This window comes from Trachypithecus francoisi, unplaced genomic scaffold (genome assembly GCF_009764315.1).
Source record: "Trachypithecus francoisi isolate TF-2019V2 unplaced genomic scaffold, Tfra_2.0 Lachesis_group17, whole genome shotgun sequence".
NCBI classification, from domain to species: domain Eukaryota; kingdom Metazoa; phylum Chordata; class Mammalia; order Primates; family Cercopithecidae; genus Trachypithecus; species Trachypithecus francoisi.
The window spans coordinates 1,225,942-1,251,682 of record NW_022681462.1 but is presented as its reverse complement, the minus strand read 5'-3'; the positions used below and the strand labels follow the sequence as shown (position 1 = coordinate 1,251,682).

Here is a 25,741-nt window from a genome sequence, read left to right as displayed (position 1 = left end):
TCTCGAGCTAAGGCCTAGGCATTTGATTGGTCTATTTTGGCGAGGAGGCGGGACTAGGACGACAGCCGCGGACGCCAAGCAGCCAGATCCGGGACGCGGGGCGGGCCCTACGTCCGCCCCTCCCGCCGAGGCCGAGCCTGAGACCTGGGGCAGGTCGGCTGGCGCCGGGGCAGTAATGGCGACGCCGCGGCCTTGCGCGGATGGGCCCTGCTGCTCGCAACCCAGCGCGGTGCTCGGCGTACAGCAGACGCTGGAGGAAATGGACTTCGAGAGGGGTGAGGCGGCCGCGCGGCCCTGGTGGCTCTCCCCAGGCCCCGGCCCAAGGAGGAGGCACGGGGCCAAGGAGAGGCGGGTGAACTGGGCCCCGAGAGCTTGGGGCCTGGTGCGGGAGGGCGGGCGGGACTCGTGGTTCCTGCGTACTGAGAGCCTGCCAGGGTCCCGCACTAGCTCAGCCAGGAGGCACCTGTCTCGCGGGCGGCGGGGAAGCCGAGACACTGGTTTCCATAACCCTCCCGAGTGGCGGGGGACGACCTCCCCTGGGAGACGCAAGCCTGCTCAGGTGTCGAAGAGAGGGGCCGGGGAGCAGAATCTGCATCTGGGGCATTGCACTCCTCCTGAGGGGCTGCAGGCCTGGGGGCTGCGCGGTGAAGGAGGGCACTGGCCCTTGTTTGGCCCCGGGTGCCAGGCAGCCTGCATGCTTTGGAGATGGCAAGAACTTCTCACGGGCAGCCTTCGAGGCAGGGCACGGTATCTCATCTGTCGGGACCCAGAGAGGTAACACGTTTGGCCGAGATTATACAGAGATTATGGTGGCAATAGGAACGGAGGAAGGCGGGAAAGCAAGGTGCTGCTTCTGAGTGTCGGGAATCATGGTGCTACTGTGCTGTGTCTTCTACCCGTGCGGATGCAGCCCTTGATTGCCACTGCTGTGCAAGCATTCTCATGGAAGCCTTCCTTTACCATGGTTCTGCCACCTGCCTGCTTCCCTCCGCCCCTCCTACCACTGTCCTCTGCACTGCTGAAGTGGTTGCCTCAGAGGGTCTTCTCTTCCACGATTGCCCTCCTACAGGGTTTTCTACTCTCACACAGCAGCCAGAGCGGCTTTTTGAAAATTAGAACTCAGATCATTCCCTGTTATGGCCTACAAAGCTCTGTCGACCCACCCCTGCCGCCTCTACTTCTCTTCCTCATTTTATTTCTCATGCTTTTCTTCTCCCAATCACTACGCGGCAGCCACACTGATCTTGTTTTGGTGTCTCAAATATGCAAGACCTTTTCCTGAGTTAAGGCCATTGGACTTGCTGTCCCATCTCCTTCGAATGAACTTCCTGCAACCGTTAAGCTAGCTGATGCTTTTCTTCCGATCTCAGCTCCAATGCCATCTCCTCAGAAACCCTCCCTAAACACCCTAGTTCTCAACTAGGGGCAGTCCTGCCCTTTAAGAGACTTAGGGAATGTCTGGAGACATTTTGGGTTATCACAATCGGGAGGGTGCTACAGGTGTGTAGTAGGTAGAGACAAGAGATGCTATATACATGGTACAATGCACAGGACAGCTCCCTACAATAACCATCCGGCCCATAAGTGTCAATAGTTCTGTTAAGAAGTAAACATTGCATTATCCAAAGTTAGGCCAGTTACTCTGATGTATCTATCATCTTGCTTGGTTTTTTTTTTTTGTTTTTTTTTTTGAGACGGAGTCTCCCTCTTTTGTTCAGGCTAGGGTGCAGTAGCGCAATGTGGGCTCACTGCAACCTCCGCCTCCTGGGTTCAAGCGATTCTTCTACTCTCCTGAGTATCTGGGATTACAGGCGTGTGCTACCATGTCCGGCTAGTTTTTGTATTTTTAGTAGAGACGGGTTTCACCATATTGGTCAGGCTGATCTCAGAACTCCTGACCTCATGATCCTCCCGCCTTGGCCTCCCAAAGTGCTGGGATTACAGGTGTGAACCACCGCACCCGGCATCTTGCTTTCATAAAAACCAATTTTGACTGCAAACAATTTCCTCATTTCTTTGTGCAGACAAATACATTCTTTAAAACATTAATGGCAAGAGTGTATTTGATAAGCCAATTTTAGCTACTTTTGTCACCAATAAAAGAAATTATGTGAGATTTGTGGATCCACTTCACTATAGATTTGTTAATCTGCTTCACTGTAGTAATCCTTTTACTGCCCATATGTATCCCATAACATTGTGTTGTAAAACTCATATATGCAATAAAATTTATTTTTAAAGCAAAAACAAAAAACAAACTTATCTTAACAAAAGAAAAGGTACATGTTCTTGGTTGGGAAGACTTAATAACATAGGACTATCACCTCTCCTACAAATAATACTAACTTTAATACATTTTTTTAAAATTTTACTTTTTTTTTTGAGACTGAGTTTTGCTCTTGTCACCCAGGCTGGAGTGCGGTGGCGCAATCTCGGCTCACTGCAACCTCTGCCTCCCAGGTTCAAGTGATTTTCCTCCCTCATCCCCCCGAATGCCTGGGATTACAGGTGCCTGCCACCACTCCTGGCTAATTTTGTATTTTTAGTAGAAAGGAGGTTTCACCATGTTGGCCAGGCTGGTCTCAAACTCTGACCTCAGGTGATCCGCCCACCTTGGCTTCCCAAAGTGCTGGGATTACAGGCGTGAGCCACCGTGCTCAGCCTTTACAGTCTTACATTATTTTGTTTGCTTACTCATTTATCTATTTCCTACACGTGGAAAAGATCTTTATCTATTTTGTTTTGTGGACTTTTTTTATTTTTAATTTTTTTGTAGAGACAAGGTCTCACTATGTTGCTTAGGCTGGTCTCGGATTCCTGGTCTCAAGCCATCCTCCTTCCTCAGCCTCCCAAAATGATTAGATTATAGGCATCAGCCACCACGCCCAGCCTGTTGTGTGAATTTTTTTTTTTTTCAAGTCATACCGACTTTCTGGATTTATTGTCCTTTCCATTTTATTGTGCCTGTATGTATTATGCCTCTTCTCCCATTGTATCCAGTTCCTCTGTCTCTCTTTTTTTTTTTTTTTTTACCTTTTTTTTCTTTTGAGATGGAGTCTCAAGAAAAACAGCCACTACTTCCTGGGTTCAAGCAGTCCTGCCTCAGCCTCCTGAGTAGCTGGGATTACAGGCACTCATCACCATGCCCGGCTAATTTTTTTGTATATTTAGTAGAGATGGGGTTTTACCATGTTCGCCAGGCTAGTCTTGAACTCCTGACTTCGAGTGATCTGCCCGCTTCGGCCTCCGAAAGTTCCGGGATTACAGGCGTGAGCCACCATGCCCAGCCTTCTTTGAACTTCTATTAGATATATGTTGGTACATTGTCTTCCTTGTTTCTTTACCACTCTTTAATATTTTTCTGCAACACAACAAAAAAAACCCATAGGCCAGTATCCCTAATGAACACAGATAAAAAAATCCTCAATAAAAATAGTATCAGGCCGGGCGCGGTGGCTCAAGCCTGTAATCCCAGCACTTTGGGAGGCCGAGACAGGCGGATCACGAGGTCAGGAGATCGAGACCATCCTGGCTAACACGGTGAAACCCCGTCTCTACTAAAAAAAATACAAAAAATTAGCCGGGCGAGATGGCGGGCGCCTGTAGTCCCAGCTACTCGGGAGGCTGAGGCGAGAGAATGGCGTAAACCCGGGAGGCGGAGCTTGCAGTGAGCTGAGATCCGGCCACTGCACTCCAGCCTGGGCGACAGAGCGAGACTCCGTCTCAACAACAACAACAACAAAAAATAGTATCAGGCCGGGCGCGGTGGCTCAAGCCTGTAATCCCAGCACTTTGGGAGGCCAAGGCGGGCGGATCACGAGGTCAGCAGATTGAGACCATCCTGGCTAACACGGTGAAACCCCGTCTCTACTAAAAATACAAAAAACTAGCCGGGCGCAGTGGCGGGCGCCTGTAGTCCCAGCTACTCGGGAGGCTGAGGCGAGAGAATGGCGTAAACCCGGAGGCGGAGCTTGCAGTGAGCTGAGATCCGGCCACTGCACTCCAGCCCGGGCGACAGAGCGAGACTGTCTCAAAAAAAAAAAAAAAAATAGTATCAAACCGAATTTAGTGGCACATTAAAAATATCATTCACTGGCTGGGTGTGGTGGCTCACGCCTGTAATCCTAGCACTTTGGGAGGCTGAGGTGGGTGGATCACGAGGTCAGGTTTGAGACCAGCCTGGCCAAGATGGTGAAACCCCGTCTCTACTAAAAATATAGATATTATCCGGGCTTGGGCCGGGCACGGTGGCTCACACCTGTAATCCCAGCACTTGGGAGGCCAAGGCGGGCGGATCACGAGGTCAGCAGATTGAGACCATCCTGGCTAACACGGTGAAACCCCGTCTCTACTAAAAAAAATACAAAAAATTAGCCGGGCGAGATGGCGGGCGCCTGTAGTCCCAGCTACTCGGGAGGCTGAGGCGAGAGAATGGCGTAAACCCGGGAGGCGGAGCTTGCAGTGAGCTGAGATCCGGCCACTGCACTCCAGCCCGGGCGACAGAGCGAGACTGTCTCAAAAAAAAAAAAAAAAAATAGTATCAAACCGAATTTAGTGGCACATTAAAAATATCATTCACTGGCTGGGTGTGGTGGCTCACGCCTGTAATCCTAGCACTTTGGGAGGCTGAGGTGGGTGGATCACGAGGTCAGGTTTGAGACCAGCCTGGCCAAGATGGTGAAACCCCGTCTCTACTAAAAATATAGATATTATCCGGGCTTGGGCCGGGCACGGTGGCTCACACCTGTAATCCCAGCACTTTGGGAGGCCAAGATGGGCGGATCACAAGGTCAGGAGATCGAGACCATCCTGACTAACACGGTGAAACCCCGTCTCTACTAAAAATACAAAAAAATTAGCCAGGCCTGGTGGCAGGCACCTGTAGTCCCAGCTACTCGGGAGGCTGAGGTCGGAGAATGGTGTGAACCCGGGAGGTGGAGCTTGCAGTGAGCTGAGACTGCGCCATTGCACTCCAGCCTGGGAGACAGAGCGAGACTCCACCTCAAAAAAAAAAAAAAAAAAAAAATTATCTGGGCTTGGTGGCACGTGCCTATAATCCCAGCTACTTGGGAGGTTGAGGCAGGACAATCACTTGAACCTGGGAGGCGGAGCTTGCAGTGAGCCAAGATTGTGCCACTGCACTCCAGCCTGGCGACAGAGTGAGACTCCGTCTCAAAGAAGAAAAAAAAGATATATATACACATACGTATATATAAGTCACCATAATATTTTTCTGTTTATCATTTTGTACTGCATTTTGGGTGAATTCCAAATCACTAATTCTCTTTGGCTGGCTCGGCAGTACTCTTTGACCCATCTATTGTTTTGTTTCAATGAGTCTGTTTTTTACTTTATCAACTTTCCTGTTTCAGATCTGGCTGTTTTGTTTTTCCTAAGTTCTGTTGATTTGTGGATTCTATCCCTTTGTCTCTGTGAACACCTTCAATGTTGTTGTTTAAAGGCCTTTTTTGGATTGTGCAATAATGTCTCACTTTGGAGGCGTGCGTGTTCCCACTTGCATTTGCTGCTTGTTGTCTGTGGCCACGCCACCCTGAACTCCCCGAATCCCCCTCATCTCACCTGTATTTGCTGATTGTCTCTTAGGGCAGCAGATTGCTTCTTGTTTTGCAGCTTTCAGTCTTTGTGCTCACCAGGGAGATTCTCTTCTGTGGGAGATTGTCACACTGCCTCGGCAGCTTCTGGAGGCATCATTACATATATTTATTTTATTTTATTTTGTTGTATTTATTTATTTATTTTGAAACAGAGTCTCGCTCTATCGCCCAGGCTGGAGCAGTGGCGCAGTCTCGGCTCACTGCAAGCTCCGCCTCCCGGGTTCATGCCATTCTCCTGCCTCAGCCTCCCGAGTAGCTGGGACTACAGGCGCCCGCCACCACGCCCGGCTACTTTTTTGTATTTTTAGTAGAGACGGGGTTTCACCGTGTTAGCCAGGATGGTCTCAATCTGCTGACCTCGTGATACGCCCGCCTCGGCCTCCCAAAGTGCTGGGATTACAGATGTGAGCCACCGTGCCCAGCCTATATTTTTAAAAAGTTGTTTCTGACTGGGCAAGGTGGCTCATGCCTGTAATCCCAGCATTTTGGGAGGCTGAGGGAGGTGGATCACTTGAGGTCAGGAGTTCGAGACCAGCCTGACCAACATGGTGAAACCCTGTCTCTACTAAAAATACAAAAAAATTAGCCGGGCATGGTGGTGGGTGCCTGTAATCCCAGCCCGACCTGAATTTCACTCTAGATCCAAACATTTTAAACATTACTTCATCCAGCACTTCTGTGTTAGAAGGGGGATGGAGATGTCTGTGTCCACCCAGTTCTACTGTCCTAATGAGACGTGCCCCTATCTGTCTTGTTCACAGCTAAGTCACCAGCATTCAGAACAAACCTCAACACAGAGGAGGTGCTCAGTTGGTATTTGTTGAAGGAATGAATATTCTTCACTTTATAGACAAGAAAACTGAGGTCCGAGGCAAAGCAAGCACTGAAACTCCCAGTCATTCAGCATCATTCAGTCCTTTGGTTGGTTATCTGCAGGAATCTGGTCGGCAGCCCTGAATGGAGACCTGGACCGAGTGAAGCATTTAATCCAGAAGGCTGAGGACCCGAGTCAGCCCGACTCAGCCGGCTACACTGCACTGGTGAGCTAAGGAGGAGCACAAGGTCAGGAGACAGAAGCGTTAACTCAGGAGACACCTGCTCTATGAGGAGGGGGATTGATGGTTAACTTTTACCTCCTCCCTCCCTTTCTTCTCTTCCAGCAAAATTTCTCTTTTTAAGCATCATATGAACCTGGATTTTTTAAATTAGTGTGAGAGCTTTACATCAGTGATTTAGGTTTTGTTTTGTTTTGTTTTGAGATGCAGTCTCACTCTTGTTACCCAGGCTGGAGTACAGTGACGTGATCTCAGCTCACTGCAACCTCCGCCTCCCAGGTTCAAGCGATTCTCCTGCCTTAGCCTCCCGAGTAGCTGGGACTACAGGTACGTGCCACCACATCCAGCTAATTTTTGTATTTTTAGTACAGATGGGTTTTCACCATGTTGGCCAGGCTAGTCTCGAACTCCTGACTTCAGGTGATCCACCTGCCTCGGCTTCCCAAAGTGCTGGGATTATAGGTGTGAGCCACTGCACCCAGCCAGTGATTTAGTTTTATTTTCGTAACAATTCTGTGAGATAGGAATGATCATTTTCCCCATTTTTCAGTTGGACAAACTCAGGTTAGGCATGCAGAAGCTTGCCCAGGTCACACGACTGCTAGGGGTGGAACCTGAGATGACTCCAGGCCCCTCGCTGCAGGGGGGGCATGCTCTCACCTCTCCGCCACCCTTGTCCCCTGCCTGGCTTCTCCCGTCTGACCTCGGTCTCTGTTCCCTGCAGCACTATGCCAGCCGCAATGGGCACTACGCTGTGTGCCAGTTCCTGCTGGAAAACGGAGCTAAGTGTGATGCCCAGACCAACGGGGGTGCCACTGCCCTGCACCGAGCCAGCTACTGCGGGCACACTGAAATCGCACGGCTCCTGCTGTCACACGGGTCCAACCCCAGGGTGGTGGATGACGACGGCATGACCAGTCTGCATAAGGTGGGCGCGTTCCCCCTTCCAAAAATGTTCTTTCCTTGAAGTTATAACATGTTCATGTAGAAAACATGGGGAAAACAGGAAATCAGAGAAGACAATTAAAATCATTTGTAATCCCCTTGCCCATCTGTCATCACTTTAGGACTAATGGATAATTCTGCAGCCTTTTTTTCTGAGCGTGTAAATTAAAATGTCCCGTGGTGCTTCAGTTTTCTTTCCCTTAGAGACATGGCATGCAGCCTTCTCCATGTAGTTTTCTGAAACTTATGCATACTCTTGCCTGTCCCTGTAGTCCACTTGCCATATGTTAGCTGGAGTGATCATTTAAAAACTCTTTCTAGCTGGAAATACCTACACATGGTGAACAATCTGAAGAGTCAACAAGGGCATGCCATGAAAGCGAGTTTCCCTCCTACCCAGCTCCTCGTCCCTCAGCCTTCTAGGCCCATCCTTTGAGGCATTCACTTTACCGATTGTTTTTCCTTTTTTGTGAGGAATGGGGTCTCACTGTGTTGCCCAGGTTGGTCTCAGACTCCTGGGCTCAGTTGATCCTCCTGCCTCTGCCTCCCTAAGTGCTGAGATTACAGGTGTGAGCTACCCTGCTCGGCCACTTTACTGAGTTTGCAGGCACCTTTGAGAGGCGGTCTATGCATGTGTGGCATATGTGTAAATCTAGTCCCCTCTTCCCCTTCTTTGATGTTCTCCGGGAGCGATGGTTTAAAGCAGTTCTGATCGCACCACGCCTCCACCTGGAGTCCTTGACGGTTTGCTTTTTCCAGGTCCGTGAGTTACTGTGACGGTTTCCTGGGGTTCGCTCCTGCCCCCTTCTCCAGTTTTGTTTTTTTTTTTTCCTTTTTTGTCTTTTTTCCCCACCCCTCCAGTTTTCTCCTGAGCTCTTATCCCCTGGCCTGTTACACTCAGAGGCCCTACTAATCATTTTTCTTTCTTCTTCTCTCTTTTTTTTTTTTTTTTTTGAGACAGGATCTCGCTCTGTCACCCAGGTTGGAGGGCAGTGGCATGATTACAGCCCACTGCAGCCCCGACTTCCTGGGCTTGAGAGATCCTCCCACCGCAGCCTCCTGAGTAGCTGGGACTATACATGCCTGCACCACCATGACCGGCTATTTTATTTTATTTTATTTTAGAGACAGGGTCTCACTTTTTCACCCAGGCTGGAGTACACTGGCACGATCACAGCTCACTTGTAGCCTCGACCTCCTGGGCTCAAGCAATGCTCCCACCTCAGCCTCCCAAGTAGCTGGCACTACAGGCACATGCCACCATGCCTGGCTAATTTTTGTAAAAACAGCTTCACCACATTGCCCAGGCTTTTAAAATAATCATGATTAGTAGTAGAGACAGGGTCTGTCACTTTCCTCGACTCCTGAGCCCTAGCAGTCCTCCCAAAGTGTTGGGATTACAGGTGTGAGCTACCACATCCAGCCATTTTAATTTTCTGGAACCTACTGCTCTGTCCCCCCAGAGCCATGTATAACAAGTTGTCCCCTGTCTGGGTACCTCTGCCCTCGCGTTTGTTATCTGACTTGTTTCTGCCCTTTTCTGTGGATCTCGGCTCACATATCATACCCCGCGAGAGCCTTTTCTGATCCCTAGACACGGTTAGCTCACTTGGATGTATGCCTAGCTGTACGTACCATGGGCTCAGCTTTTCCTAATTCCTCTACCCCTGGAATTCCCTGTTTGGGGTCTGCGTGTCTCAGTAGAAACAGCTGGGGCTTTGCCCTGTTTAAATTGTTGTAGCTGGACTGGGCGCAAAGCTCACACCTGGAATCCCAGCACTTTGGGAGGCCACGGCAGGCCGACTGCTTGAGTCCAGGAGTTCGACGCCAGCCTGGGCAACGTGGCAAAACCCATCTCTACTAATAATACAAAAATTAGGCCAGGCATGGTAGCTCACACCTGTAATCCCAGCACTTTGGGAGGCTGAGGCGGGCAGATCATCTGAGGTCGGGAGTTCAAGACCAGCGTGGCCAACATGGAGAAATCCAGTCTCTACTAAAAATACAAAATTAGGCAGGTGTGGTAGCATGTGCCTGTAATCATAGCTACTCAGGAGGCTGAAGCAGGAGAATCACTTGAACCTGGAAGGCGGAGGTTGCGGTGAGCCGAGACTGCGCCCTTGCACTCCAGCCTGGGCAACAAGAGCGAAACTCTGTCTCAAAAAAAACAAAAAAAAGCCGGGTGTGGTGGCACACACCTGTAATTCCAGCTACTTGGGAGACTGAGGCATGAGAATCACTTGAATCCGGGGGGTGGAGGCTCTAGTGAGCTGAGATCGTGCCACTGGGCTCCAGCCTGGGTGACACAGAGATATCCCGTCTCAAAAAAAAACCCAAAAAAACATTGCAGGCTTAGCACTTAGCACAGGTGCCCAGTGAATACATGCTGAGTGAACAGCTGAATATTGGGTTTTTAAAAAAATCCTTGCCGGCCGGGCGCGGTGGCTCAAGCCTGTAATCCCAGCACTTTGGGAGGCCGAGACGGGCGGATCACGAGGTCAGGAGATCGAGACCATCCTGGCTAACCCGGTGAAACCCCGTCTCTACTAAAAAATACAAAAAACTAGCCGGGTGAGGTGGCGGGCGCCTGTAGTCCCAGCTACTCGGGAGGCTGAGGCAGGAGAATGGCGTGAACCCGGGAGGCGGAGCTTGCAGTGAGCTGAGATCCGGCCACTGCACTCCAGCCCGGACGACAGAGCGAGACTCCATCTCAAAAAAAAAAAAAAAAAATCCTTGCCAATTGGATAGACAGATTGTTTTTTAATGATGTTGCTCAGACATTTTACTGCTACAACTCACATGATGGATGTAAACAGCCAGGATGCTGTTGTGGGTATACCTGACTGGTGTTACCGTAGTTAGGTGCATCTCTGTCCCTTTTTCTGTCATGCAGATAATGCAAATGTGAGATATGTGCATTTTTCTTTATTGTGTTTTTTGTTTTGTTTTGTTTTGTTATTTTGAGATAGAGTCTTATTCTGTTGCCCAGGCTGGAGTGCAGTGGCACAATCTCAGCTCACTGCAACCTCTGCCTCCCGGGTTCAGGCGATTCTCCTGCCTCAGCCTCTCAAGTAGCTGGGATTACAGGCACACACCACCATGCCGGGTTAATTTTTTGTGTTTTTAGTAGAGACAGAGTTTCACCATATCGGCTAGGCTGGTCTCGAACTCCTGACCTCAGGTGATCCACCTGCTTCGGCCTCCCAAAGTTCTGGGATTACAGACATGAGCCATGGCACCCGACCTGTGTATGTGTCTTTTAAAATGATTTGCAAACATTCGTATTTTTTTTTTTTGTAAACATTATTTGGGATGCATCTCACAACTGCTGACAACATCCCACTGCCTGAATTAAGGCAGTGGAATTGAGAGCTTTGTGTCTACTCAGGAGGACCAGCTGAGTAAAGATTTGGATTCAAATTTGGGATGGTGGTTGCCACTAGTGTTAATTTTGATACCTCTCAAAAGCCCCTGGAGTCTACCAATTTGTCTGTTGGGAGGAGTAGGAAATAATAGTGGTTCACAGAGTTATTAAGAGTTCAGGCAAACCTGATTTAGAATCCCAGGTGGCCATGTTAGCCCTGCGACTTTGGGCAAGCCATTTATTAAGCCTAAATTTCTTATCTGTAAAATGGGAATAATGATGATTCTTGCCTGTGAGGGCTATTGTGAAAGTTAAATAAGATAATCTATGTAAATCAAGTTAACTCTATTATTTTTTGGAGGACGTAGGTTAGAAACCGACATCCGGATTGGGGTGTCTACCTTAGAAGAAGAGAACACAGGGAACTCAGCCTCAGTCTTTCCTTGCCTGTCTCAGAGTTTCCTGTCCAGGAACTTTGGCTCATGCCTATAATCGCAGCACTTTGGGAGGCTGAGATGGGAGGACAGCTTGAGTCCAGGAGCTCGAGACCAGCCTGGGCAACATGGCAAGACCCTGTCTCTATTTATTTTTATTTTTATCTTTTGAGATGGAGTCTTGCTTTGTCGCCCAGGCTGGAGTGCAGTGGCATGATCTTGGCTCACTGCAACCTCTGCCTCCCAGGTTCAAGTGATTCTCATGCCTCAGCCTCCCAAGTAGCTGGGATTACAAGCACATGCCACCACGCCTGGCTAATTTCTGTATTTTTAGTAGAGATGAGGTTTCACCATGTTGGCCAGGCTAGTCTCAAACTCCTGACGCCAAGTGATCTGCCCACCTCAGCCTCCCAAAGTGGGATTACAGGCATGAGCCACTGTACCCGCCCTGTCTCTGTTTTTAAAAATTCAAAATAAATAATTTTTTTAAAAAAGTTCAGCTAAGTGTAGTGGTGCACGCCTGTAATCTCATGTAATCTCAGCTGCTTGGGAGGCTGGGGCAGGAGGATCGTTTGAGCTCAGGAGTTGCAGACTACTATGAGCTATAATGGCACTACTGAACTCCAGCTTGGCCAACAGAGTGAGACCCTGTCTCTAAAACGCAAAGTAAAAATTAAAAAACACAAGAAAATAAATAAATAAAAGTTCCTAAAGGGTGGGGGCCATGTCTGGTGCCTCCCGTGCCCACAGTGCACAGCACCCTGTAGGTGATGTGTGCAGGCTTGTGAGCGATGCCTGGAGATACAAGGTGCTGTGTTTGTTTTTAATGTGTAGGTCTGGCCAAAGACAGTTCGCAAAGGACACAAGAAAGAAAAACTCAGGCTAACTGTGAGAATGGCACTGGGATACTCCACAAATCAGTATAAAGTCATTGGGATTTGGTAGGAATTAGAAGAAATCTACTCAAACAGCCGTATCTCTATTTCCATGAGGCTTTTTTTTTTTTTTTTGAGTTGGAGTCTCGCTCTGTTGGCCAGGCTGAAGTGTAATGGCGTGATCTCGGCTCACTGCAAACTCTGCCTCCCGGGTTCAAGCGATTCTCTTGCCTCAGTCTCCTGAGCAGCTGGGATTACAGGCACGTGCCACCATACTCAGCTGATTTTTGTATTTTTAGTAAAGATGGGGTGTCACCATGTCAGGCTGGTCTTGAACTCCTGACCTAGTGATCCGCCTACCTCGGCCTCCCAAAGTGCTGGGATTACAGGCGTGAACCACCGCGCCCCGAGAGGCCTCTTTTTTAGAAGGAAGAAGCCCCTGAAAGTGGAACAAGAAAGAGCAGAGCCCAGTGCGGGGTGTGCCCTTTGATTCCAACCTCTCTCTCCACAGGCTGCTGAGAGGGGTCACGGGGACATCTGCTCCCTCCTCCTGCAACACAGTCCAGCCCTGAAGGCCGTCCGGGACCGAAAGGCACGGCTAGCATGTGACCTGCTGCCCTGCAACAGTGACCTGCGGGACCTGCTATCCAGCTGAGCTGCCACCCTGTCTCCAGCTGCCTTTAAAGGGTACACAGACTAGTTCTCCATTCCCCTCCTTGGTCAGCATCCATGCTGCTGCACAGGGAAATGAGGCCAGACGACCCAGGAAGAGCCCCAGTCTGGTCACTGTGGAAGCGAGGGAGTAGATCTGGTGTGGCTAAAAGTGTTTAAGCCTGGGCAGATGATCACATTCTAAATTAGTTCATATGAGACATCTATTCATTTGGAAAAAAATAAAGTTATATCCTTACCTCATCCCACACACAAAGATAAATTGCAAGATTAAATATCTAAATATAAAAACACAAAACTATGTAAGCATTAGAAGAAAATAGGGACTATGTGAGAAGCTGCTTTCTAGCTGAATGCCCTTGGGAAAAGTCACTTTAGCTGTCTGCCCTTCTGTTTCCTCCTCTGTACAGGGAGTGGTGATCATAGGGCCTGCCTCAGAGTCACTGTGGGGCGAGGTGAGTGCGCACTGGGAGAGCCCTCGAGAGAGGGCCTGGCACGTGACAGGCAGCCTGAGGGGGCCCGCTTCCCCAGCACCTCATCAGCACTTCGCTCATATACCATGATTCCATTCATTGCAACAGTCCAACAGGAGAAAAGTGCTGTTTCGTTTTTCATTGCTGGCTACTAGTGAGGTTGAGCACCTGTGTCTGCTGTGAGCCGCCCACCCATGCCAGTTTCAGAAATGCTGCTTAGTCACAGGAGTGTTTCTAGTCTAGATCCTGGTCCTTTGTTCTGTAGATGTACATTTAATTTTTTCCCTTTTTGTCTTTTATGCTCTCTTTGTTTATTGATGTCCATTCATGGGAATTGGTACAGTCACTGTAGATGGCAGTTTGACAGTATCTATTTAAACTTAAATGAGCAGAGCCAATAATTTGATTTCTCTGTAGCTATGTAGAGAGATGTTCTTCCATAGTTACAAAGATGTTTATTTACAGGAGCATTTACAAATATGTGCATTGAAGCATGGAGTGCAACGTTAAAAAAGAGAGAACCGCCGGGCGCAGTGGCTCACACCTGTAATCCCAGCACTTTGGGAGGCCGAGGTGGGTGGATCACGAGGTCAGGAGATCGAGACCATCCTGGCTAACACGGTGAAACCCTGTCTCTACTAAAAATACAAAAAATTAGCCGGGCATGGTGGCAGCGCCTGTGGTCCCAGCTACTCGGGAGGCTGAGGCAGGAGAATGGCGGGAACCCGGGAGGCGGAGCTTGCAGTGAACCGAGATTGCGCCACTGCACCCCAGCCTGGGCGACACAGTGAGACATCGTCTCAAAAAAAAAAAAGAAAAGGGAGAGAACCGACTCCTCCCTGATAGGGAGTGTGGAGTTCTGCAGATCCAAAGTCTCTGCCGTGCAGCAGCACACAGTGTGCTGACAGGAGAGTGCTGCTCATGTCCACAGCTCATCACACAGAACATGTCTGTAGAATGTGATTGCTTCTCAGCCTTTTGGCTAAGATCAGGTATAAATGTATGGATCTATAAGTGGATGTAGGCCAGGAGCGATGGCTCACACCTGTAAGCCCAGCACTTTGGGAGGCCGAGGCAGGAGGATCACCTAAGGTCAGGAGTTCCGGACCATCCTGGTTAACACAGTAAAACCCTGTCTCTACTAAAAATACAAAAAGTAGCTGGATGTGGTGGTAGATGCCTGTAATCCCAACTACTCTGGAGGCTGAGGCAGGAGAATCGCTTGAACCCAGGAAGTGGAGGTTGCAGTGAGCTGAGATTGCACCATTGCACTCCAGCCTAGGCAACAGAGTGAGACCCTATCTCAAAAGAAAAATGTGGATGTACATCCACAAAATGCACAGAGCGGAAACAGGAGGGTGGCTGTTACACTGCCAGCCGTGGTTTCTCCTGGGCCATGTGGCAAGAGAGGGCGTCAAGGAGGTCCTGAGCCTTCCATTTATGTTTGAACTTTTTTTTTTTTTTTTTTTGAGACGGAGTCTCGCTCTGTCGCCCAGGCTGGAGTGCAGTGGCCGGATCTCAGCTCACTGCAAGCTCCACCTCCGGGGTTTACGCCATTCTCCTGCCTCAGCCTCCGGAGTAGCTGGGACTACAGGCGCCCGCCACCTCGCCCGGCTAGTTTTTTGTATTTTTTTTAGTAGAGATGGGGTTTCACCGTGTTAGCCAGGATGGTCTCGACCTCCTGACCTCGTGATCCGCCCGTCTCGGCCTCCCAAAGTGCTGGGATTACAGGCTTGAGCCACCGCGCCCGGCCTGTTTGAACTTTTTATAAGGGATCTTTTTTCCTTTCTTGTTCAACATACTGTTTCTGGCTTTATTTTTTCTTTTAAGTCAGAGTTAATAGCAGTCATACAAGACAACCAACAGGTTTTCTATTGAGAATTCCCCTGAAGCTTGTGGGTGTAAAACAACACTCCTCCAGTGCCACAGGCTGAGGGGCATTTGTGAGTTGGAGTGGACAGTGGTGGCCAGTCTTACTTTTTCTTGTTTTTTTGCACTCATTTTACTTCTGAGACCAAGTCTCATTCTGTCATCCAGGTTGGAGTGCAGTGGTGTGATTTTGGCTCACCACAGCCTCCACCTTCTGGGATCAAGTGATTCTTGTGCCTCAGCCTCCCAAGTAGCTGGGACTACAGGCATCCAGCTAATTTTTATATTTTTAGTAGAGACGGGGTTTCACCATGTTAGCCAGGATGGTCTCGATCTCTTGACCTCGTGATCCGCCCACCTTGGCATCCCAAAGTGCTGGGATTACGGGCGTGAGCCACTGCTCCAGGTCAAGAACTGAGTTTTCTAAGAAAGCTCTGCCTTTCCCTGAGTTCTCTGAAAATGTGGAAGTCCTTCCCAGAGGCCAGTTCTTTGGGAGCTGGGCAGCCATTTGGGGCCTGTGGCCGTCCTTGGCCACAGTTCTCCCTCCTTGTGCCCTGGTCATCTCTGCTCAGGTTGCTCTGATTCTGGGGTCTTACTTACTGGCTGATTTCCTTGCAAAGGCCCAGGCGGAGTTCAAGGTCCAGCTGGGTGAAGGGCATGCCTGGCTTCCTGAGAATCAGAAATGTGACTGGTGACGTGAGGCACATTGCTCTGCGGCTGGATTTCATGGTTACTATTCCATCCCAGGACTTGGTGCGGCTCCGTCTCCCCTTTTCTGTGGCTGGAAGGGCACGCTCCGTCCCTGGAGAGCGTCTGGTAGGGGCCTGTGGAGGGGCGCGGAGGACTTCCAGAGGCCGGAGGACAGGCACCAGGCTTGAATCCAAGGCTGGGGCAGCTGCCATGTGCTCTCAGAGCGCTGGGGGAGGAGCAGGGGAGCCCGAGGGCAAGAAACCCACAGCACAGGGAAGGGCAGCCTTGAAACTGCAAGTTGGGAGATCACAGTTTCCTGGCATGACCACCATGAGGGCTGAGGCTGTAGGCTGGCCGCTCCTGCCCATCCTGACCATCCCTTCAGGTTTCCAGTCTCTTTGCTCAGCCACCCAGGCTGGGCTTTCAGGTTCGCAGGCAGCCAGCCCTAAAACATGGAGGCCAGGCTGGGCTTGCTTCAGGAGTGGCATCTAAACTTAGGAGAGGGGAACACATTTCACCCCAATCTGCGCTAGCGGCGTGTTGGTTAAATGGCCCTGAGTAGGTGTGGGGCATGGCAGGGGTGCAGGAGTGGGTGTCCGAGGATGTAGCCAGCTCATCTGCAAACAGCTCCTTTTCCTTTCCCCAGTGGGCTGCATTCCCAAACTGGTATTTTGGTTGGTGTGACAGAGGCCCAGAGTCATCTGGCCCAGGTGCAAGCCCCTGGGCCAGTCCTTCTCGGTCCACCCCTGCCCACCCCCAGGCACTCCTATAAAGGGCTGAGCAGTTCAGCTCTTCTCACTGGGGGGTGTAAGGAACGGGGGGGACCATGGACTTCATCAGCATTCAGCAGTTGGTAAGGATGTGGGACGGAGGTGGGAGGCACCCTGGGACTGGCTGGACAGGAGGCTGGCTAGAGGAGGGCTGGCAGCTTCTTTCTGTGGTGTGAGGGTCAAGTCTTAGGTGCAAGGAAGCATGCATTTCTTTTATAACAATCGGTATTTTTTGAAATGGAGTCTTGCTAGGTTGCCCAGGCCGGCCTTGAAGTCCTAGGCTCAAGCAGTCCTCCCACCTGGGCCTCCCGAGTAGCTGGGACTCCAGGCGTGTACCACCACAGCCGGCGGGGCGTGCAGTTCTTTCTGGTGTGTCTGCTCGGTTCTCATGTGAGGTGCCGGAGGGGATAGGGAAGAAGAGAGGGATGTCAAATGGGAAAGAAGACATGAAAATCCTTGAGTTCAGTGAGTTTTGCCCTGGATGGTGATGGCGAAAGAGGAACAGGAAATGGCAGGTTACTTTGGAAGATGCGAGTGTAGCTGTGGTGGTCGCCCTGGTGGTTGTAGTTCAGCTGAAGCACCTGATATTGTTGCTCTGGAAATGGCCAGAGGGCCTGGCTGCCTTGGGGATGGGGAAGGTGCTCTTGCGCTCCCTGGGCAGTGAGAGACACTGATGCTTAGGGATGTTGGTTTGGGTGAGGAGGGGCCTGGAGGGTGTGAGGCCCAGCAAGCCCCTCTGTGGGCTGGAGGCCTGGTGCAGCCTCTGCTAGGAGGCAAATGGCAGGGAAGTGTTAGGTTGCTCGAGTTCTTTAGAAGGAATATGGTTCTACCTGGCTGGAAAGCCCTAGGATCTGTTACCCTATCATTCCAGCCTGTTCTTTCCCCACAACATGCCGATTCCTCCCGAGCTCCTGAGGTGGGGCGCGGTGTGAGGAAGCATGGATGTTTGCTACAGGCTTTGCCCCAGGCACAGGCCCCAGTAACTCACAACCTTCACAGCTCATTAGGCAAGTGCCTAAAAGTGTTTGAGCTTAAATGTAGCTTCAAAAGGAGCCGAGAACTGAACCCAGGCATTTAGAATTTTACCCAGCGGGGGCTTCTCCTCTGTCCCTCTGAGCTTGGAGTCCGGTGGCAGCCAGTATGATCTGGTAGGAATCTTAAGGACAACAACATGGGGGAAGCTAAGGTGTCATCTGCCCTGAGGCTACCTGGGCACACGCCCAGCAGTATAAATAGCTTGTGGCCTCATGTCCCCCAGCTGTGTTCCTGCTGACAGGAGCAGGGTAGGCGGGGATCTGCTGACACCCTGGGTGTCAGCCAATGCCGATGCCACGGTTGCCGAGCAAGCAGCACCCACGGGTTGAGGGCGCTGGCCAGCACTCTGGAGCGCTGGGGCTTTGAGGCCGACTCCCATCCCGGGCAGCAGCCTTGTGACATTCGCCCTTAGCAGACAGCTCCCTGGTACTCCACAGCTCTGCTTTCTAAGGGCTCCTCCAATTTTCCCAACTCGGTACTCATATCCTGTTCCTACAGGTAAGTGGAGAAAGAGTTGAAGGGAAGGCGTTGGGATTTAGACATGGACTTCCTGACCCTGGAGCCTGGCCTACGGACTGGAGGAGGGGCCCCCAAGAGGCTGTGGCCCGGGAGAAGCTGAAACTGGAAGAAGAGAAGAAGAAGAAAGTGAGAGAGGGGCAGGGGTGGGGGCTAATCCCTGAGGCTGGCTGAGCAGTGAGGCCTGGAGGGACTCTGGTGGGGCAGCCTGAGCAGCTGGTGTCTCCTGTCGGCAGGGCAGAGAGATCTTGACCAGCGGCTGGTGACTGGCATGGTCTTGTCTTCTGCCCCAGCTTGAAAGATTTAACAGTTCCAGAGTTAATCTGGATAACCTGGCTGACTTGGAAAACTTGGTTCAAAGACGGAAAAAGCGACTGAGACACAGAGTCCCCCCCAGGAAACCCGAGCCCCTGGTTAAGGTGAGTGGGAGGTCGGGGCTAGGGCATGCCAACACCAGGGCTCTAGTTCCAGAGGAAGGGCTTGGGGAGGAGTGGGCGCTGCAGGCCAGGACCACACAGCCGGCACCTGGGGAGCCCATGAAATCCATTCCAGAGCCCCCGGGGATGTGTCCGCCAGGGCTGCTGTAACAAAGTCCCACAGCCTGGACAGCCTCAACAGCAGGCGTGTGTCACCTCGCAGTCCTGGGGGCTGGAAGGCTGAGAGGAAGGTGTTGGCGAGGCTGGTTCCCTCTGAGGGCAGTGAGGGAGAATCCCTTCATGCCTCTCCGGCTTCTGGTGGATGCTGGTGATCTTTGGTGTTCCTAGACTCTTGCCTTCACGTTCGCTGGGTGTTCTGCCCATGTGCATGCCTGTGTCCACGTGTCCCCCCACCCCTTTTTTGTTGTTGTTGAGATGGAGTCTCGCTGTTGCCCAGGCTGGAGTGCAGTGGTGCAATCTCAGCTCCCTGCAAGCTCTGCCTCCCGGGTTCACGCCATTCTCCCGCCTCAGCCTCCCAAGTAGCTGGGACTACAGGTGCCCACCACCTCGCCCGGCTAATTTTTTGTATTTTTAGTAGAGATGGGGTTTCACCGTGTTAGCCAGGATGGTCTCAATCTCCTGACCTCGTGATCAGTAGGTGATTAGCCGGGCATGGTGGTGGGCACCTGTAGTCCCAGCTACTTGGGAGGCTGAGGCAGGAGAATGGTGTGAACCTGGGAGGTGGAGCTTGCGATGAGCCGAGATTGTGCCACTGCGCTCCAGCCTTGGCCTCCCAAAGTGCTGGGATTACAGGCGTGAGCCACTGCAAGCGGCCCACATGTCCCCTTTCATGACACCAGTCACACTGGATTACAGCCCACCTTAACACAAGTTGTACCAGTGAGGGACCCACTGTACTCCGGCGTGACCTCATCTTGAACTAATTCCATCCTCAGTGACTCTGTTTCCAAATAAGGTCACATTCTGAGGTACCTGGGGTTAGGACTTCGCATGAATCTTGGAGAGATACAAGTCAATCCATAACACACACACCCACACACACACAGTCTATTCAGTCTACTGGGGTGGCATTAAAATAAGAAACTGCATTAGTACAAGCCAGCAGCGTTCCTCGGTCGGCTGCGTGGGGCCCGTGGGCCAGGCTGGTGGCGCTGTGATGTCTTGGGCACCTGCGGCCTTTGGGAGTGATTTGGTCTTGTCTTCAACTGACCCAGCCGCAGCCCCAGGCCCAGGTGGAGCCTGTGGACCTGGAGATGTTCCTGAAGGCAGCTGCTGAGAACCAGGAGTCCCTGATTGACAAGTACCTGACAGACGGAGGGGACCCCAGTGCCCATGACAAGGTAGCACAGGTGGGGTGAGTCGGCTGGCAGCAGCTGCAGCTGCAGGAGCACTGCCTTCAGTGTGTTCAAGCCCTGGCCTAGGAGGCTGCAGGGACTTTCATTTTCATGGGCACGAATCCAGTGATGCCTCCAGAGGGAGGGGAGGAAGCGGCAATAATTCCATTCAGGGGCCTGGCCCTGGGAGGGGGACCGCGTGGGGTCTCCAGGGTTAGCTGCACTCCCTCTGCCTAATCTCCCATCTCTGCCCCCAGCTCCACCGCACCGCCTTGCACTGGGCCTGTCTGAAGGGTCACAGCCAGCTGGTGAACAAGCTGCTGGCGGCAGGTGCCACCGTGGACGCACGGGACTTGGTGAGGAGGGGGAAGGCCCAGCCTCTGGTCGACGCCCAGTTTCACATCCCAGCAGCTCTGAGTGCTTGGGTGCTTTTGTTTTGCAGCTGGACAGGACACCTGTGTTCTGGGCCTGCCGCGGAGGACATCTGGACATCCTCAAACAGTTGCTTAACCAAGGAGCCCGGGTCAACGCCCGGGACAAGGTGAGGGGCAGGGTGCTTTGGGGGCCCCGCAACACGGGAGCAGACGCTGTTCCTGGAGAAGAGAGCATGTGTAGTCCTGTCGGTTGGGGCGGGCTCGGCTTAGCAATCCAGACCCAGCACTGACCCCCACTTGCTCTCAGATTGGGAGCACCCCCCTGCATGTGGCAGTGCGCACCCGGCACCCCGAATGCCTGGAGCACCTCATCGAGTGTGGCGCCCACCTGAACGCACAGGATAAGGTAAGGCAGGCACCTGGTCTTTTCCCGCTTGGGAGCTCCAGAGGGGCAGGGACTGAGGAGCGCCAGCCGGGACCAGAGGTGCTGTGTGCTCGGTGACAGCAGCCCTGACCTTCCTGCATGAGGAGGGCAGCACGCAGGGGCAGGAGCTTGACTGCCTGCGTTCTCAGCAGGAGGGGGACACGGCTCTGCACGAGGCCGTGCGGCACGGCAGCTACAAAGCCATGAAGCTGCTGCTGCTCTATGGGGCCGAGCTGGGCGTGCGGAACGCGGTGAGTGTGGGCGCAGCCCTGGCTCCTGTCCTGAGGGCGGGTGGAGCGCCTGCAAGGGACTGACCCACACCGTTGTTCCCAGGCCTCCGTGACCCCGGTGCAGCTGGCTCGAGACTGGCAGCGCGGCATCCGGGAGGCCCTGCAGGCTCACGTGGCGCATCCCCGCACCCGGTGCTGACCGCAGCCTCCCGGCCTTGCGCACTGCCACCATTCCCTCCCGTGCCCGGCCCCCGCGTCTGCGCCTCTGTGGTTCCTGCCCTCAGCCCAGGTTCCTGCCTCTCGAGGCTGTGCCTCCTCAGCAGCCCTTGCAGAACTGAGGAGTGGCACCGGGCCCAGCAGGCAGAGAGAGGGGCCTCCCTGACTCCGACTGTCAGGGGAGCCGTTCCCTCCCAGGGCTGGAGCAGAGGACCACGGGGGAGCTTTCGCAAAGCGCGGGTCCAGACGAGGGCCAGGAAGGGGAGGAGAGTGAGGGCCAAGAAGGGAGCCCGAAGGGAGCAGTCCCAGGCTGGAGCCACCCAGGGCTGGGTCTGGGAATCCTCAGTGTCCACTTGTCCCAGGTTAGGGGCTTGCCTTGTTCTCCCCAGGGCCAGTCTCTGCGGGTGGGGACTCAGCCTGGGGCCGGCAGATGCCATCCAGGATGTACAAGGGGCAGCCAAGGCAGGCCGTGCAGGGGCCAGGCCTGTCTGCAGCTGGTGGATGCCCATGGGCAAGGCTTTCTCCGGGGATCCCATTCCTGTCAGTAGCAACCCTGGCAGTGTCTGGGGCAGCTCTAGACACCTTTGGTCGTAGGGACTCTGGAGGTGGGTTCCGGCCGTCTGAGGTCTCAACAGGTTTGAGGCCCCACAGCAACAGAAGTCCAGGACCCACTAGGTTGCCTCAGAAGTCCTAAGACTGATGAGCTGGAGCACGTATTTGAGAAGCCTTGCACCCACTGTGCACGGGCCCTGCTCAGGCCGGCCTGGCACACTGTCGCCTGCTGGCGGCTCTCATGGGGAAGTGCCTGGGCACTGGGGATTGCTTGTGGCCCACTCAACTCTTGGGGCGGTGGCCCGTAACCCGTTTGCCTGAGGCTCTTAAGTCCCTGGTACTGGAGTTTGAGCTCTTGCCTGGAACCCTGCAGCTGCACCCACCCTGCTTGATCTTACCTGAGAGGCCAGGACACTGAGGGGCTCTGAACCCAGCCCACAGGGAAGCAGGGGAAGGTGAGGCCCTCCCCCCACTGGCCCTTCCCATCCCTTCCCTGCTCTCTGGTGGTCTAAGGACCCAAGCTCCCTAGACTTCTTCCTTTTCCACTGTCTGTACGTTTCAAATTACATGGGTGTAGACCTGTACTGCTGGCGGGGCTGGGCCCCTGAATGCCAGAAAGTGAACCTTAACAAGCTCTGCCCTAAACTGAGAACCATATGCTGAGGGAAGGGCTGAAAGGTGAAGGCTCAGCCTCCCTCACATGGGTCCCGGGTTACATTAGGTACCAGGCTGATAGGCATTTAGCCATGCTTCTTTTTAGTCTGCCTTTGGTGGCCTTCTCAGGCCCAGAACAAGGCTGTTGTTACTAAGTGGAAAAGCTGACCAGTGCCCCACACTCGGGGCACACACCTTTCCATGAGCAGCTCCTGCCCTGTGGTGACAGAGCCAGCGTGCACCAGACGCTGGTGCCATGGCGAAGCAGGCGTTCAAGACCATGGAGAAGACAAATCCTCATCTAGAAATGAGGACACCTCAGTGACAAACACACCTTTTTATACTGACCAGTATCTTCTGTTCATTAAAACGGGCTATCCATTACAGCCTAGCTGTCTTTCCTGGGCCAAGAGGAGCCCATGCTTCAATCACCAGGACTGTGTGCTAGGGTCCAGGCCTGTTAGCCATGCCAGCCGGCAGCAAGACAGGCCGAGTGCAGAGTGGGTAGGATGTGGGGTCCTAGCACTAGGCTCTTGTGCTTAAGGCATCTCTGCTTGCTGACGACAAGGTCAGAGAGCAGTGGTTCTCCACCTCAGCTGCTTGTCAGAATCACCAGGAAGGTTTAAAAAGTCCTGATGTCCACACCCTAAGTCAGAAGCCCTGAGGGGAGGATCCGGGTATTCTCATGCAGAGGCCATGCTTGTCTATGTGGAAAATCCTACCAATCTATAGAAAGCAGACACCTAGGGAGTCCAGCAAATCTCGGGTGCAAGATAAATACACAAAAACCTGTTTCTACCTCCTGGAAATGAACATATAGACACAAAAGTTAAAAATATGTACTGTTAACAATTGCTTAAAAAGTGAAATACTTAGGTTTAAATCTAACAAAATATGCAAGGACTTGTATGCTGAAAATTACAAAACATGATGAAATCAAAGATTTAAATAGACATGCCATGTTCACAGATTGTTAGACACAATATAGTAAAGATATCAATTCTCAAATTAACATACAGGTTGAATGCAGTTTCTATCAATCCTCAAAGATGTTTTGTAGATGTAGACAAGGTTATTCTAAAATCCATATAAAAATTTATAGCAAAACTATTTTGAAAAAGAATAAAGTGAGAAGAGGAATCAGTCCACCTGATTTTAAGATCTACTATATAGCTATGTGAACCAGAGGGACAGACACACAGATTGACAGAGCTGAGAACATCATGGGAACAGGACCACACAAATATGCCCAGCTGACTTTAAGGTGCAAAAGTAATTCAATGGAGGCAGGACAACCTTTCAACGGTGCTGGAGCAGCTGGACAGCTATAGGCTAAAACAAGAACTTTAGCCTAAGTCTTACACATTATACAAAAACTAACATGGCTCACATACATACCTAAATGTAAAACTATAAAACTTTCAGGAAAAAACAGACAACCTTTGGGATCTAAGACTAGGTAGAGTTCTTAAACGCGACACTAAAAGCAACAGTCCATGAAGGAAAAATCAGTAAAGTGGACTTCATCAAAACTGAAAACTTTTGCTCTGTATAAAACCCCAAGAGGGTGAAAAGATGGCCAGGCACAGTGGCTCACATCTGTGATTGTAGTACTTGGGGAGGCTGAGGCAGGCAGATCACTTGAGCTCATGAGTTCGAGACCAGGTGTGGGCAACATCATGAAACCCCATCTCTATAAAAAATTAGCTGGGCGGCCGGGCGCGGTGGCTCAAGCCTGTAATCCCAGCACTTTGGGAGGCCGAGACGGGCGGATCACGAGGTCAGGAGATCGAGACCATCCTGGCTAACATGGTGAAACCCCGTCTCTACTAAAAATACAAAAAACTAGCCGGACGAGGTGGCGGGCGCCTGTAGTCCCAGCTACTTGGGAGGCTGAGGCAGGAGAATGGCGTGAACCCGGGAGGCGGAGCTTGCAGTGAGCCGAGATTGCGCCACTGCACTCCAGCCTGGACGACAGAGCGAGACTCCGCCTCAAAAAAAAAAAGGATAAAAAAAAAAAAAATACAAAAAACTAGCCAGGCGAGGTGGCGGGCGCCTGCAGTCCCAGCTACTCGGAGGCTGAGGCAGGAGAATGGCGTAAACCCGGGAGGCGGAGCTTGCAGTGAGCTGAGAACCCGCCACTGCACTCCAGCCCGGGCGACAGAGCGAGACTCCGTCTCAAAAAAAAAAAAAAAAAATTAGCTGGGCATAGGCCGGGCACGGTGGCTCACGCCTGTAATCTCAACACTTTGGTAGGCTGAGGTGGGGCGGATCATCTGAGGTCAGGAGTTTGAGACTAGCCTGACCAACGTGGAGAAACCTCATCTCTACTGAAAATACAAAATTAGCCGGGTGTGGTGGTGCACGCCTGTAATCCCAGCTACTCGGGAGGCTAAGGCAGGAGAATCGCTTGAACCCGAGAGGCGGAGGTTGCAGTGAGCCGAGATCGTGCCGTTCAACTCCAGCCTGGGCAACAAGAGCAAAACTCCATCACAAAAAATAAATAAATAAATAAAGATAAATTTAGCTGGTTGTGGTGATAGTCCCATCTGCTTGGGGAGCTAAAGTGGGAGAACTGCCTGAGTCCAGGAGTCAAGTACACAGTAAGCCAAGATTGTGCCACTGCACTCCACCCTGGGTGACAAAGTGAGACTCTGTCTCAGAAAAAAAAAAGGGGGGTAGGGATGAAAAAGATAAGCTACGGACCAATGCAAACCAAAAATCCCAGAAAGCAATCTCCAAAAAACTCAAAACTCAACAGAAAAAACAATCCAATCAGAAAATGAGTGAAAGACAGGGATATTCCACTGAAGGGAAACACAGGAGGTGTCCATCACTGGGAAATGCAAATGAAAAACCACCGTGAGGCATCACGACACACCTGTCGGAACGGCTAAAGTAAAAACACGACACCACTACGTGCTGCGGAGGATTCGGGGAAACTGACCATCCTAGGTTGCTGGTGAGGACGTAACAGTTTGACGGTTTGTTTAAAAAACGAAACATGCAGCCGGGTGCGGTGGCTCAAGCCTGTAATCCCAGCACTTTGGGAGGCCGAGACGGGCGGATCACGAGGTCAGGAGATCGAGACCATCGTGGCGAACCGGGTGAAACCCCGTCTCTACTAAAAAAAATACAAGAAAAAAAAAAAAAAACTAGCCGGGCGAGGTGGCGGGCGCCTGTAGTCCCAGCTACTGGGGAGGCTGA

At 51.8% G+C, this 25,741-nt stretch overlaps 2 protein-coding genes across 4 annotated transcripts; both read left to right on the top strand.

The window, feature by feature from the left end:
• Positions 1-73: 73 nt before the first annotated feature.
• On the top strand, positions 74-18,657 carry ANKRD39 (ankyrin repeat domain 39). Of its 3 annotated transcripts, none has more exons than XR_004443917.1 (6): positions 74-275; positions 6,552-6,655; positions 7,395-7,598; positions 12,800-12,975; positions 18,296-18,442; positions 18,607-18,657. XR_004443917.1 is itself a non-coding variant. In XM_033238905.1 (4 exons), the coding sequence occupies exons 1-4, from the start codon at positions 176-178 to the stop codon at positions 12,941-12,943; spliced, it is 552 nt and encodes a 183-aa protein (XP_033094796.1). In that variant the 5' UTR covers positions 74-175; the 3' UTR covers positions 12,944-13,258. The 3 variants fall into 3 exon arrangements, 1 of the variants encoding a protein (XP_033094796.1); XR_004443918.1 differs by lacking the exon at positions 18,607-18,657 and adding an exon at positions 13,899-14,006 and having other exon boundaries at positions 18,296-18,415; XM_033238905.1 differs by lacking the exons at positions 18,296-18,442; positions 18,607-18,657 and having other exon boundaries at positions 12,800-13,258.
• Positions 15,781-22,920, top strand: ANKRD23 (ankyrin repeat domain 23). The gene is made up of 9 exons (XM_033238904.1): positions 15,781-16,845; positions 18,296-18,442; positions 18,607-18,732; positions 19,965-20,090; positions 20,342-20,440; positions 20,527-20,625; positions 20,766-20,864; positions 21,035-21,133; positions 21,216-22,920. Exons 1-9 carry the CDS (start codon positions 16,819-16,821, stop codon positions 21,309-21,311), a joined length of 918 nt encoding a protein of 305 aa, XP_033094795.1. The 5' UTR covers positions 15,781-16,818; the 3' UTR covers positions 21,312-22,920.
• The last annotated feature ends 2,821 nt before the right edge of the window (positions 22,921-25,741 follow it).